Here is a 12,958-nt window from a genome sequence, read left to right as displayed (position 1 = left end):
GTTCATTCACGTGACATGGCCATGGGCAGCGTCTAGCAAAGTCGATTCCAACCTCTCGCTCCCCTGCTGCCAGATGACGACAGATGGCACGCACTGGCAACATAACATTTGTTCGTTTTTTATGACAATGTTTATCCAAGAGGAAACTGTTGACAACACACTTCAATTTAAATACATAAGTCCTTAGGAAAATGTTCCTTCATTTATTTTTCCTGTTACAAAATTAATAAGCAATATTCAGACATTCCATGAAACATAAGCACTCAACATAGGTATTTTGAAATAGTTGGTTACTACAGAACATTGAATAAGGGAAAAGATTTGGTACTAGTGGCCAAGTGGATGACCTTGGAACCCCTCGAGACCTTGATTCTAACTTGGCTTTGCCACTTGACCGAAATGTGTGTGATTGTAAGCACACCACTCCATCTCCCTGTCATGGGAGAATCTACAAATATGAAATACCAGCTATTCTGAACCATACCCGAATGAGAGTAGATGGGCAAGCCAAACCCTACGTGTGAATGTCCAAGGGCGTGATCCCCGACAGACATTTGAGAACCGCCTCATTTTACTACACAGTTGTTTAAGAGGTTGGTCAATATCTAAAAATGTTCCTGGCAGTTCTGAATGGGCGCTCATGAAATTATGCATAAAAGAAATATTAGCCAAGAAAACTGACCTTCCTCAGGGATGATTTTTGAATAAATGGGACCAAATTGTGCATTGTATAGCACAATTTTCAAATCAGTTAGCTAAAAAAATAAAACACATTGTTACACGAATGTCAATAGAGATGATCCTGTACTATTGTAATTCGTTTTTGATGTGCATTAGCTGTCTGATTCCCAAGCCCCTTTCCCACTCCACTAGCAGTTTTGGCACTGTCATCTCAAGAAAACCTGGTAAAAATATGGTGGCATAAAGGAGTAGTTTCAGACCAGTTTTAGTCCCAGTGTGTGGTTATAATGCCACAGGTTTTAAGATTTCAAATGTAATAAGAAGCAAAGGATGAGTACCTGGAGGAACACAAGTTGAAATAGTGGATACAGATATACAGCAGAAAATCGGTTCAAGAGCTGATGTGCAACAGATACAAAAATGCTAGATATGTATTTGATGCTATTCTTCCTATCTGCGGTTTTGAAATCAATCGCTGCACCCCGTATCTTTAGTAAACAATTTTATGGCTCAAAGTAAATAAAAACGTCAGTCAGATTCTATGACCTCAGGGCCTATGTGGGTATACTTTATAGTTTAAAACTGCACACAGACACTGCAGTGGCACGTCTGAGCCATATTTACAGAGCTACTAATGTGGGTAGCACAACCAGTGCTGCAGGCCCACTAGTAGAATTTGATTTACAGGCCCTGGGCACCTCTAGTACACTGTACTAGGGACTTACTAGTAAATCAAATATGCCAATCATGGATGAACCAATTACATACACATTTTGTATAGGAGCACTTGCACATTAGCACTGGTTAGCAGTGGTAAAGTGCCCAGAGTAACAAAAACAGCACAAACAGAGTCAAGCACACATCAACAACCTGTGAAAAAGAGGCAAAAAGTTAAGGGAGACCACGCCAAGGATGAAAAGTCTAACAGCCATAATTTGTTGCTGTCGCATTAACTTAAATGCTGAAAAAATCTCCCTTATGCTCACATATTGCCACAGGACGCGACCTGCCTTCAGCGTTTGTAGTGTCCAACCTAACTGCATGATGGATTGTATCTGACTTTGTCCATGTTGCAGAAATGACACATCACTCTGTACTGTATTTATTGCAGAGGACACAATATTATTTAGGGTGTAAATGTGGTCGGACAAGGTGTTAATTCCATTATCTACGACAGCTAATGCTTTCTGTAAGTTTTTCTGATCCATTTGCCTTAACCGGGCAGCCGCTTCTTGCTGGGAAACTTTCCAAATTTTATTATAACTTTCATATATGAAGCGTTTTCGGAGTTGTCTTCTGGGGCCTAACAGGAAGTCCTGTAAATCTGTGTTATTGCACAGGAGACCAAGATTTTCTTTAATAGCATCTAGATGAGGAGACCTTCATCCATTGCTGGCATAGTTTACCTACACTATATGTTATCACCATACCCGAGTGTTCTAAGGGTATATAGCGAGGATCCAGCTTTTTAGTTCTAAACGCCCCCCCCCTCAACCCGAGGAGTTTACAAAACGCCTATGACACCCATTGGTGTCTACAGGCCACAAAAACTACCCACCAGGACGTGATAATGATGTGTTATATGTTCCATTTTGTACCCATTCATTAAGCTGATCTTCAGATGCATTTGTACACCTTTGCCATTTGTTAAATTTCATAGGGGCGGGAATACTGTGGGCATTCAATTCTTTAATGTTTGCTAAGCCTAAACAACTCGTCTGTTGTACTGTTTCATTTAAAAGTATCATCTGAACAGGAATCATACAAGCTCTAAATCAAGCTTCTGTACCTCTAATTTGCCATTTTTTTGTTCCTCACACACTTTTCAAATCATTCGAATTAACCCAATGTTCTTAACCTTCTATGGACAATCGGGAAACAAGAGTCAAAATATATTAATTTTGTATTAGTCAGTAATACATGCAAATCTTCCATCACTGGCAATTTGAAATAATATGACTCAGCATTCTTGATATTATGTCCAAAAAAAAAATGCAAACTTTTCAATATATGTTTTTGAACTGCCTTTTGGCGGAGTCGGTCAGTGTTCCTATTGTGCATATTTAAAAAGTCTTTGGAGTACTAGCTCTGTGAATGAAATGATGTCCATAATTAATATAACAGAGCATATCTCCATAATTTCTTTTAAATTGGTGCACATCATCATTTTAAAAAACTGTACAATACTGTAGATCAGATATCATAGTATCAACAGTTTTCACGTCCCAATCATCAGAAGTTTTGAAACCTCATCCATCAGTTCAACCACAGAGCGATCAGGAAGGTAATGACCATGGATAAGAAGAAAGAAGACAATGACAAACCCAATCCAAAGGAGAAAGGCAACCACAGTCAGCGATAACCACAAATAGTTCCATGGATGAGTGAAATAGTTAATTTTAGCCAATATACTAGCTTAGATGCTCTTGACAGTTCAGTCACAGTTGAGGCAGATGGGTCTGAAGAAAAGTTGTCAGCATCGACGAAGTAACCATCGTCTGTAGAAACAAATGCTGATGGTGTATTTAGAAGAGGAGAAAATGCTGAAGATTTCCTCAGTGGTGAGTAGTATGTTACAACATCCGTTTATGTGGAATTTGTAGAAGGTTGCTCCATATCAGCAGAAATCAGTGAAGTAGCAGTCGTCAGTGGAACCAACAAAAGCTCATTTTCCACCCTCCCCAAGCTCGGAGAGGTGTCAGTATTGTTGATGATGACTTGTAGGGAAAGATCCTCGTTGTTAGTGGGAGGGATTCGGGTACTACCTTGGAGCCCCCTACGTCTGCAGTGCAGGATCGGCCACATGGTGTAGTTTGACATTGTTGATTGAGACAAAGCGTGGTAGAATGACAGTTCTGGTGCTGTGTATTCCCAGGACTGGGATGGGTGCTCAATAAGAAGGACCGACCTCCTTTTTCGCAGCAGTCCTTTCACGTAATAGATCCCCTAGGTTGGGACACGTTCATTTATGTCAAAAGGTGTATCTTCTGCCTCCATACCAGGACCATCAAGATCTGGAACATATGTTTGAGTTCCAAACAGGCATTCATATGAGGTACACTGTCCCAGGGAACTTCTAGGCAGATTATTAAGTGCTCTCTGAACTCCATACAGATGTATAAGCCAACTACGACCCGTGCCTAGTACTCTGGCTGTTAAGGATTGCTTTAGATCGCGGTTTCGTTCCTCAACAACACTAATTCCATCTAGATGAAATGGAGACGAGTATTGCAGTTGGACCCCTAATGAAGCCAGGGTATCCCTGTAAGCCCTTGAGGCAAAAGCAGGGCCCCGGTCCGAATGGAAAGCCGCAACAGCATATGTACCGACAAAGACTTGCAAATCTTTAATAACAGTTCAAGCGTCAGCCGAGCATTGTGACCAGACCCATAGAAATCTGGAGCATGATCTACAGCAACTAAAATTTATTTGTATGCACTATCTGGTGTCAGGGGAACACAGTGGTCCAAGTACACACATTGTAAAGGTTTATTGGAAGGTGTCTGTGGTGGGCGCTTAACACTGGAGCCGTTTATTTGTTGACAGATGTCACAACAAAGGACATACTGTCTGGCCTGTTTATAAAGGCCTGACCACCAATAGTGTGATTGTAATATTGATATAGTAGCAGCCACACCAGCATGTGTAGATGTAACTCCCTCATGCGCTGCTTTTACTAACTCAGGTCTCAGGTCTTTGTTGGGAATCACTTGGATCCCCACGCCTGGAATTGTTACTTCTGCGTCAAGCATGCCTCCCATCCAGCAGGAATATTTCGTGGGATAGGCCTTGGGCATGGGTGTGCCATCTGCGGTTGCTCCTATAGGTGCTAATTTTTCATCCTCCACTCTTGTTCTAGAGCGTGTTACTGCTGCGATCGAAGCCGTTGCTACGGCTTACTTTGCTGCTTCATCAGCCAAAGTGTTGCCTTCAACATGTATTCTAATACGTTGGTGTCCTAGTGTGTGTGTACAATATGGACATTAGGTTGTTTTTCCTTCAGATCTGCTACCTTCTCCCACAGAAGTCTGTGTTTTATGGTATTAGCTTTTGAATCTCTGAACCCTTTTGTCGCCAGTAATGCAGGTATTTATTGAATGACTGGACAAAGTAGTATACATAGGTCACTACCTGTGTATAGCGTCACAATGGTAACTCCGAACATGGCCATGTAACATGTCTAAGATCATGGAATTGTCACCCCAATGCCATTCTGGCATTGGGGAGACAATTCCATGATCCCCCGAGTCTCTAGCACAGACCCGGGTACTGCCAAACTACCTTTCCCGGGGTTTCACTGCAGCTGCTGCTGCTGCCAACCCCTGAGACAGGTTTATGCCCTCCTGGGGTCCAGCCGGGCCTGGCCCAGGAAGGCAGAACAAAGGACATCCTCAGAGAGAGGGTGTTACACCCTCTCCCTTTGGAAAAAGGTGTCAGGGCTGGGGAGGAGAAGCCTCCCCCAGCCTCTGGAAATGCTTTGATGGGCACAGATGGTGCCCATCTCTGCATAAGCCAGTCTACACCGGTTCAGGGATCCCCCAGCCCTGCTCTGGCGCAAAACTGGACAAAGGAAAGGGGGGTGACCACTCCCCTGCCCTGCACCTCCCAGGGGAGGTGCCCAGAGCTCCTCCAGCGTGCCCCAGACCTCTGCCATCTTGGATTCAGAGGTGTGCTGGCACACTGGACTGCTCTGAGTGGCCAGGGCCAGCAGGTGGCGTCAGAGACTCTTTCTGATAGGCTCTTACCTGTGTTACTAGCCTATCCTCCTTCCTAGGTAGCCAAACCTCCTTTTCTGGCTATTTAGGGTCTCTGCTTTGGGGAATTCTTCAGATACCGAATGCAAGAGCTCATCAGAGTTCCTCTGCATTTCTCTCTTCACCTTCTGCCAAAGGATCGACCGCTGACTGCTCAGGACTCCTGCAAAACCGCAACAAAGTAGCAAAGACGACTACTGCAACCTTGTATCGCTTCTCCTGCCGCTTTCTCGCCTGTTTCCTGGTGGTGCATGCCCTGGGGGTAGCCTGCCTCCTTCTTGCACCAGGAGCTCTGAAGAAATCTCCTGTGGGTCGACGGAATCTTCCCCCTGCAACCGCAGGCAACCAAAGATTGCATCACCGGTCCTCTGGGTCCCCTCTCAGCACGACGAGCGTGGTCCCTGGAACTCAGCAACTTTGTCCAAGTGACTCCCACAGTCCAGTGACTCTTCAGTCCAAGTTTGGTGGAGGTAAGTCCTTGCCTCCCCACGCTAGACTGCATTGCTGGGTACCGCGTGATTTGCAGCTGCTCCGGCTCCTGTTCACTCTTCCAGGATTTCCTTCGTGCACAGCCAAGCCTGGGTCCCCGACACTCTAACCTGCAGTGCACAACCTTCTGAGTTGTCCTCCAGCGTCGTGGGACTCCCTTTTGTGACTTCGCGTGGACTCCGGTTCACTCCTCTTCTAAGTGCCTGTTCCAGTACTTCTGCAGGTGCTGCCTGCTTCTGTGAGGGCTCCCTGACTTGCTGGGCGCCCCCTCTGTCTCCTCATCCAAGTGGCGACATCCTGGTCCCTCCTGGGCCACAGCAGCATCCAAAAACCCTAACCGCGACCCTTGCAGCTAGCAAGGCTTGTTTGCGGTCTTTCTGCGTGGGAACACCTCTGTAGGAGGCCAGCCTCCTACACTGGATATTCAAGTTTGTATTGTAGGAATTCTTGGGTCTGTAATTTGGAATCATACACACAATCAACAGTAGCCGTCAGGGATATAGCCCATTGAATCCAACAAGGATGTAACGTTCGGGCGCTTGCTTTGGTGACAGCCTCAAGGGCTGGGACTGGGGATATGACAATAATGCATTTCCCTTTGGCCTGTGATCTCTCTTTAAGGATCGCCATCTGCACAGCAGTGAGAATTTTCTCAGTGGGAGCAAAGCGTTGTTCGGCTATGGAATGTAAGTGAGATTTATACGCAATTGGGACGGTCTCCCCCTCATTGAAAGTCACATAGGTGAAACCAATGGCACCAACAATTACTCTGATGACCAAATGTTTTTTGTTGTCCCTTGTGTGTAGATGTTTTGCTTCGAGCATGTCTTTTTGTACTGCTTTGAGAATGCGTGTGTGATCGACTGTTCATTTGCTGGTAAAGTCAGGACATATTACGTCATATAATTGTTTAATGTGTTGTGCATAGTCTGTAAATTCAGGAAGCCTAACACTGATTGGAGCTTTTTTATTGTATTTGGTGGTTGTAGTTGAGCACATTTTTCTAAAAATTGGGGCACCAGGCTTTTGCCTTCATCTGACAATTCGTATCCCAAAAACAGAACGCGGAGAAAGGCTATTTTTTTTTTTTTTTATGGAATTTGTAGCTGATGTTGGCGAAACCGACAACGCGGGCTACCCGTCTTAAATGTTGTATGAGGTCATCATCCATGAAGTATATATCATCCATTTAGGACAGCGCCTCAGGGTCTATGTCGTGTAATATTGATGTCACACGAGCTGAGAACAGTCCAGGACTGTTCTTATAGCCTTGTCGGAGTTGGCAAAAACATTTCTGAGAGCCTAAAGCGCTAAAACTTGTTAAGTCCCTACTTTCAGGCACTATGTTTTGACAGAAGAACACGTTGGATATATCCAGAGTTGCTTTATATTTTTTCTGCACAGTGTTATTCATTAATACTGTACTATGTGTGTTTTGGGGGCGAGAAAAAATGGGGGCCCCAAAACACACTTCCTCCTTTCATTTTTCCATAGGGATTTTGAACAGTGATGGTGCAAAAACTACTGAATGGAATTGCACCAAACTTAGCAAGAAGGTAGGTCCTGATCCAGAAAGAGTGCTTTTTTTTATTAAAGGGGAAAACAAATTTTTATATCTAGGGACGCGAAGGATTTGTGACCTCTCCTGATCTTGTGCAGAGATATGATGGGCTGATAACACTTCTACAACAGAAGCTGTTGAAGTGTTGGCAGTCTCTTGGGACTCAGCTTCAGCCTAGTCCCCCCCAAAAATGTAACAAAATAAAAAAGGGGGGGGGGAAGGGTATGGACACCCTGGCCCCTTTACTTCCCCCTCCTCCCCAGGGCAGCAAATATTTTTGAGCAGGGGGGCGCTTTTTCCATCAAAAATTCTACAGAAAATATTCCATAGATAATTTAAATTATGTTATGAAAGATGGCATGATTGCCGTAATTTGTGGGGTATTTAGCAGTGCATGGCGAGAGCGTGAGTTATAGTTACGTTAGGGAACGAGTTATAGTTACATGAGGTAACTCTAACTATAGCTGGTGAATTTATAGGGTTTGGTACATTCAAAATGTGAGCCTAACTATAACGTCCCTGTAACCTTTAGTCAGTATATATATTCACAATCGCTACTGTTGTTCTCATATCTGCAATAATATGTTTAGATGAACTCTGCACTAAAATTGGCATTAAATAAATCCTTGCAGATTATATTGTCTATTTCTTGTGTGTACGCACTTGTGGGTGATTGGGTGTCACTAACTCACAAAAATAAATCAAATGCCTGACAGGCTGGCAGGTTTGTTATGTGCCTGAAACACTTTCTCCATGGTATGTGTGAGAGCTCTGATGGTCATAACTGTTCTGTTGTCCCTGCCCAAGGTGGTAATACTCGTGCTTGCCTGATGGCCAAAGGGGATCAAATTGGTCGTGATATGGGAGGACTCTGACAATCCTCACTTGTTACTGTAAATTCTGTCTGCAGCACACTTCACTTACCTCATCCTCCATCACCTCCGGTTCTTCTGTTCTCTTCCTACCTCTGTCTCTGCCAATCACATTTCAGCTCACCTCTTAGCTGTAACAGGGACCTCACAATAGAATTGACATCCACTGTTGCCATTTCTAACTCCAGCAGCATTCGCCTGACCCAGGCAAAGAACAGCTTAAAGAGACACTTCCCATGCATTTATGAATTTCCCAATCAACTTAATTTGACAAATTGGTTGTTAACTTGAAAGGAACTGCATTGCGATCATTCCGCTTTAGGGAAGGTGAATCTAGGCGGTTGAGTGAAGGCAGTGCTCTTATGATGAGGTTCTGGATTTTGCCTTTGACGATAAAGAGTGCGGTAATGCATAATATGAACATGATGTGAACCGCAAAAAAGGATGCTCAGATACACCTTTTGCATGTATTTTGTTTTGGGTCCAATACAGGGAGAGTTTCAGGTACATGTTATGGAAAATAGTTTGGTGCGTGGGTAAATTTGTTGTTCCTAGTCCGTCAGACAGCTGTTTTCGTGGCAGTGAGTCAGAGAGCAAATGGCATACTGGCTGTCATATTTGAAGGGGCCCAGCTTGCAAAATGGGAAGAACCCTAATTCAAATGAATGAATCTAAGGCAATAACACATCGAAATTTCAAACTATATATGGGAGTATAATAATCTGTTGGGACTGTACCACTACATATCAAGCTGTCAGAGGACTCATTCCAGATTCTGTTCACTCAAATCCTAGACAGCATCCACTTTCTAATGGCAGAGACATACGACAGTGACATCCTCCCATCATCACATACCTGTCTTCTGACTCCCTCACCCCATTCTCAATATATCGCATCTTCTGTGTTCAGATTGGCACAGTGCCTAATTCTTTAAAAAACAATCATAAATGAGTTCCTTGCCCTCCTCAGGGAAGTACTGAAACACCAATGATAGAGATAGGTTACAATGCCATAAGATTTTCTGGGTAGCTGCACCCACCGAGACACACTCTCAAAGCAAAAATAAGCACACTGGATGTACTTACTGCTGGTTCACAACGAAAAATCAGTTGATTAATGACGTGCTTTCTTTCCATGGCATAACCATAATTTGCAAACATGCATTTTACCCTGGCTACATCCCCGAACTTCCTCCACATAATGTATGGAATAAATTATATAGCGTCCCGTGAGCTCTGTAAAGGGGACCTTGCATGCATTCTGTTAGCAGGTATGACTAACACTTTGAGATAGCATTATAACCTGCCACTTAGCACAAGAATGAGGTATATATATATATATATATGTATAAAATATGATATATATGATGTATTTTTATGGATTTAAAATAAGACAGTACCTGTTTAAATTTAAGGAAACAAGATGCTTTACTGATCAAGATTAAGTATGTGACACTTTTCACACATGCTCCAGTGCATACGATATACAGCTAACGGATTCAGGGCATCATTCATCTGCCATCATTAATGTTTATGACTTTTGGTTTGCTTTGCTGTTACACATCTGTTTAAAGGTTTTATGGGGCTAATGACCCTTAGGTACAGGACAGGCAATACATGTTGGTGTTGTGAGAACACAGTTCTGATTTCCTATAGCAATAGTTGATTTAAAGAGAAAAATTAAGGATATTTCTGTTTCTGGATACAAGGTGGAGGAATACTAGAAACTTTTGTAGTTTGTCTCTAGCATTTTAACACAGGAGCTTTTCTTTCATGAGCAAGCAGTGGTTGTAACTCAGGATCAACAGAGCTCTACAAGGTCGAATTGGTCTTGCAAGCGCTTGCGGTGGGGACAACGTCTTATCTAGAATAATGAAGGTCATTCACCTGGTTACGTGGCAAACAAAAGTCTCCTCTAGAATAATGAAGGTCCTTTGTATGCATGTTTCTGTGGACCTTAGAAAAAGTTCTAGGTATTTTAGTAGGTACTGAATATCATTTGCAGGGATTCTGCAGTGGAGGGTTTGATTCATTTGGTCAATCAAGTCAGGCAGGGATCTTGAGAGAAAGATTTCTTCCACTTGACAAGTCAAGCATGATGTTAAAGCAGATAATTTCACAGGGACCAGGTTTACTACAGATGCTGGTTCCTCTGTACTGCACAGCTCATAAATTACTCAGGACCTGATTTATATCCTAATACACTTGTAGTAAGGTGGATGGGATATCAGTCACATTTGTGATTTAGTACACATATGCCAAAATCAGTCTTTTAGATCTCTTCCTACTCAGGCTCCATCATCAGGCAGTCAGAGCACTGCCTCAATGAGTAGGTCTGTAAATGCTCTCATCCATCTGTCTGTGTAGGAGCAGTCAATTGGTGACTGCAATGAGGTGGTTGTTTGCTCTGTGGCTGCCAGCCACTGTCACCATGCAGGTTGACTAAGCCTGTGAGAACCATATCATTTTACTCCATGTCAAAAGTATCCTCCCACCCCACCCCGAGGACGAGTCAATGGGTTACAGCTTTGATCTTTGCAACATAGTATTCAAAGTCCGAGTTTTCTATTGAAGTGAGACTAGTTCAGCGACCAGTTGAAGTATGGTTAATAAAGGGTCTAGAATACTGGCTTTTTTGTTGCATTTTCACATAATGATATTTTTTCTTTTATTTTAGGTTATAGTTGACACACCAACAAGCCCAGTAACCAGTGGATTGCCGCTGTTTTTTGTCATAACTGTCACAGCTATTAAACAGGTAAACATGTTTTTTCTCATCATTTCAGTCTATGTAATACTCACTGGCATGCCCATTTTTTGTTGCCTGTGGTCCTTGAAAATGGTTGCCCTGAAAAAAAATATTTACTAATCTGCTGAATGCAGATGCTCTGATTTTACAGATTATGTATTGCAGCTAAAACACAGGACTGGTATTCCAGGCCATTTTACATTAGCTACTAGTTTAGATTAAGTTTGAGGTCTGGATTTTGGACCTTTGGCAACAAGAATGAAAATATTCTGGGCCTGATTTCGATCTCAGTGGTATTACCGCCAATCGGCCACTGCTTATGACCCGAAAACACCACCAAGTCAACGGTGTTCTGCTGGCCATAAATAGATGTATTGCAGCTGAGCCGCAGACTGCCACAACGGAATGCTCTTCCTATCCGTCAGGATGTCGAGTTCCTACTGACCCTATTTAGATGTTACAGTCCTGCAGGTGGTGTACTGGTGGCGGATAGCTGACGTAGGGAGCCCGTTGCTGGACCCAACAGACATCGTACAGTGGCAGTGCAATGGAATAGAAGTAAGTCACGCACACACACTGTACCTTAGCCATAGGTGTCCCACTGCACAACACACTACACAAAACACCACATAGTCTATAATCCATTTCCATTCCAACACCACACAACACCTACATGCCAAAAACACACATTGGCATTCATTCATGAAACACACACAATTTATTGACATTGCACCAACACATGACACAGCCACATAAACCAACACAACTACACACTATCTTTTCAAATTCACTCACACAAAAGCAGAGCTACACACATCATGACAATTACAACCACACAACAGCAACACTCACCTCAGTGTTGCACACAGCAACACTGTGCACAACCAAATATACACAACATCGAACCAACATGCAAGTGGCACACACAGACACAACCACATCACCCATTCCAGCCCTCCTTTGCCTCAAACAGCCAATTGAATCGCACACACACAGACTTAATGATTCCTATACACAACTGGAAGCACAACATCACAGGTACAGGTCCCCTTGTAATATGCACAAGTGGACATAGTCGACGGGTTTGAATGTAACGTCACTGTGGTGCCAGCATTAATTTAGCAATGAATACTGATACCAAAATGACAGTTGTGTATGTGTGCGATATGTGTCATGTACCTATGTGTTCCCATATATGTCCCACACAAATGTGCTCCCGACATATGCATGACACAGTAATTGAAAAGAACTACTGTGACATGTATATAACTGCAGTGGTCTCCAGATCATATGCGGTGACCACACAATGTAAAAGAGCCAATGCGGGTTCTCTACCTTTAAGTCCGGTGACAGAGAAGTGGGGGTTGGGCTTTCTCTGTGTCCAGAGGCAACAGTGACGGAAGGTCTTGTCCAGTCGAAATTGAAGTGGAACGGGGAAAAAGGTAGCCCCTCCAATCCGCCAACTCAGGTGTGGAGTCCCACCATCAGCCCCTTTTCCCAGTGATGCAGTTGAGGGCACTGGAGTCGGCGGGACTTGGGCACTTTTTCACCTATGGTCCTGCCAACATCTAAATCGGGCCGGTGAACTGCCAAGGCGGGGAATGTTTTTTCTGGAGGAAAGCTGGTAGCTGGACCGTTACTGCCAAGAACTAAATCAGGCCCTCTGCTTTTAAAACAAGAACAATAGTAGCTTTTATAAACATTAAAAATAATTTTGTCTTCTTACTAGCACTCAATTATGGGCACTGACTCAGAGCCCCAGTGTCCATCTGAAAATCTAATTCACACTTCATAATTCTTTCTGAGACTGACCTGTTGGTATTGGTGCTGTTAGAGGTTGGCATGTCTTAAGT

The 12,958-nt window shown here is 43.4% G+C and overlaps 1 protein-coding gene across 4 annotated transcripts in view; it reads left to right on the top strand.

The window, feature by feature from the left end:
- ATP11C (ATPase phospholipid transporting 11C) overlaps positions 1–12,958 on the top strand; it is a 589,522-nt gene that overhangs the window by 254,447 nt on the left and 322,117 nt on the right. For all 4 annotated transcript variants that reach the window (XM_069212455.1, XM_069212454.1, XM_069212452.1 and 1 more), the window contains exon 4: positions 11,034–11,114. In XM_069212455.1, coding sequence (XP_069068556.1) covers positions 11,034–11,114 — 81 coding nt within the window. The remainder of the gene's footprint in view (positions 1–11,033; positions 11,115–12,958) is intronic.

The sequence above is a fragment of the Pleurodeles waltl genome, chromosome 2_1, assembly GCF_031143425.1.
Source record: "Pleurodeles waltl isolate 20211129_DDA chromosome 2_1, aPleWal1.hap1.20221129, whole genome shotgun sequence".
In the NCBI taxonomy this organism is placed as follows: Eukaryota; Metazoa; Chordata; class Amphibia; order Caudata; family Salamandridae; genus Pleurodeles; species Pleurodeles waltl.
Note: the sequence above shows the minus strand (reverse complement) of the source record. Positions and strands in the feature narration are given on the sequence as shown.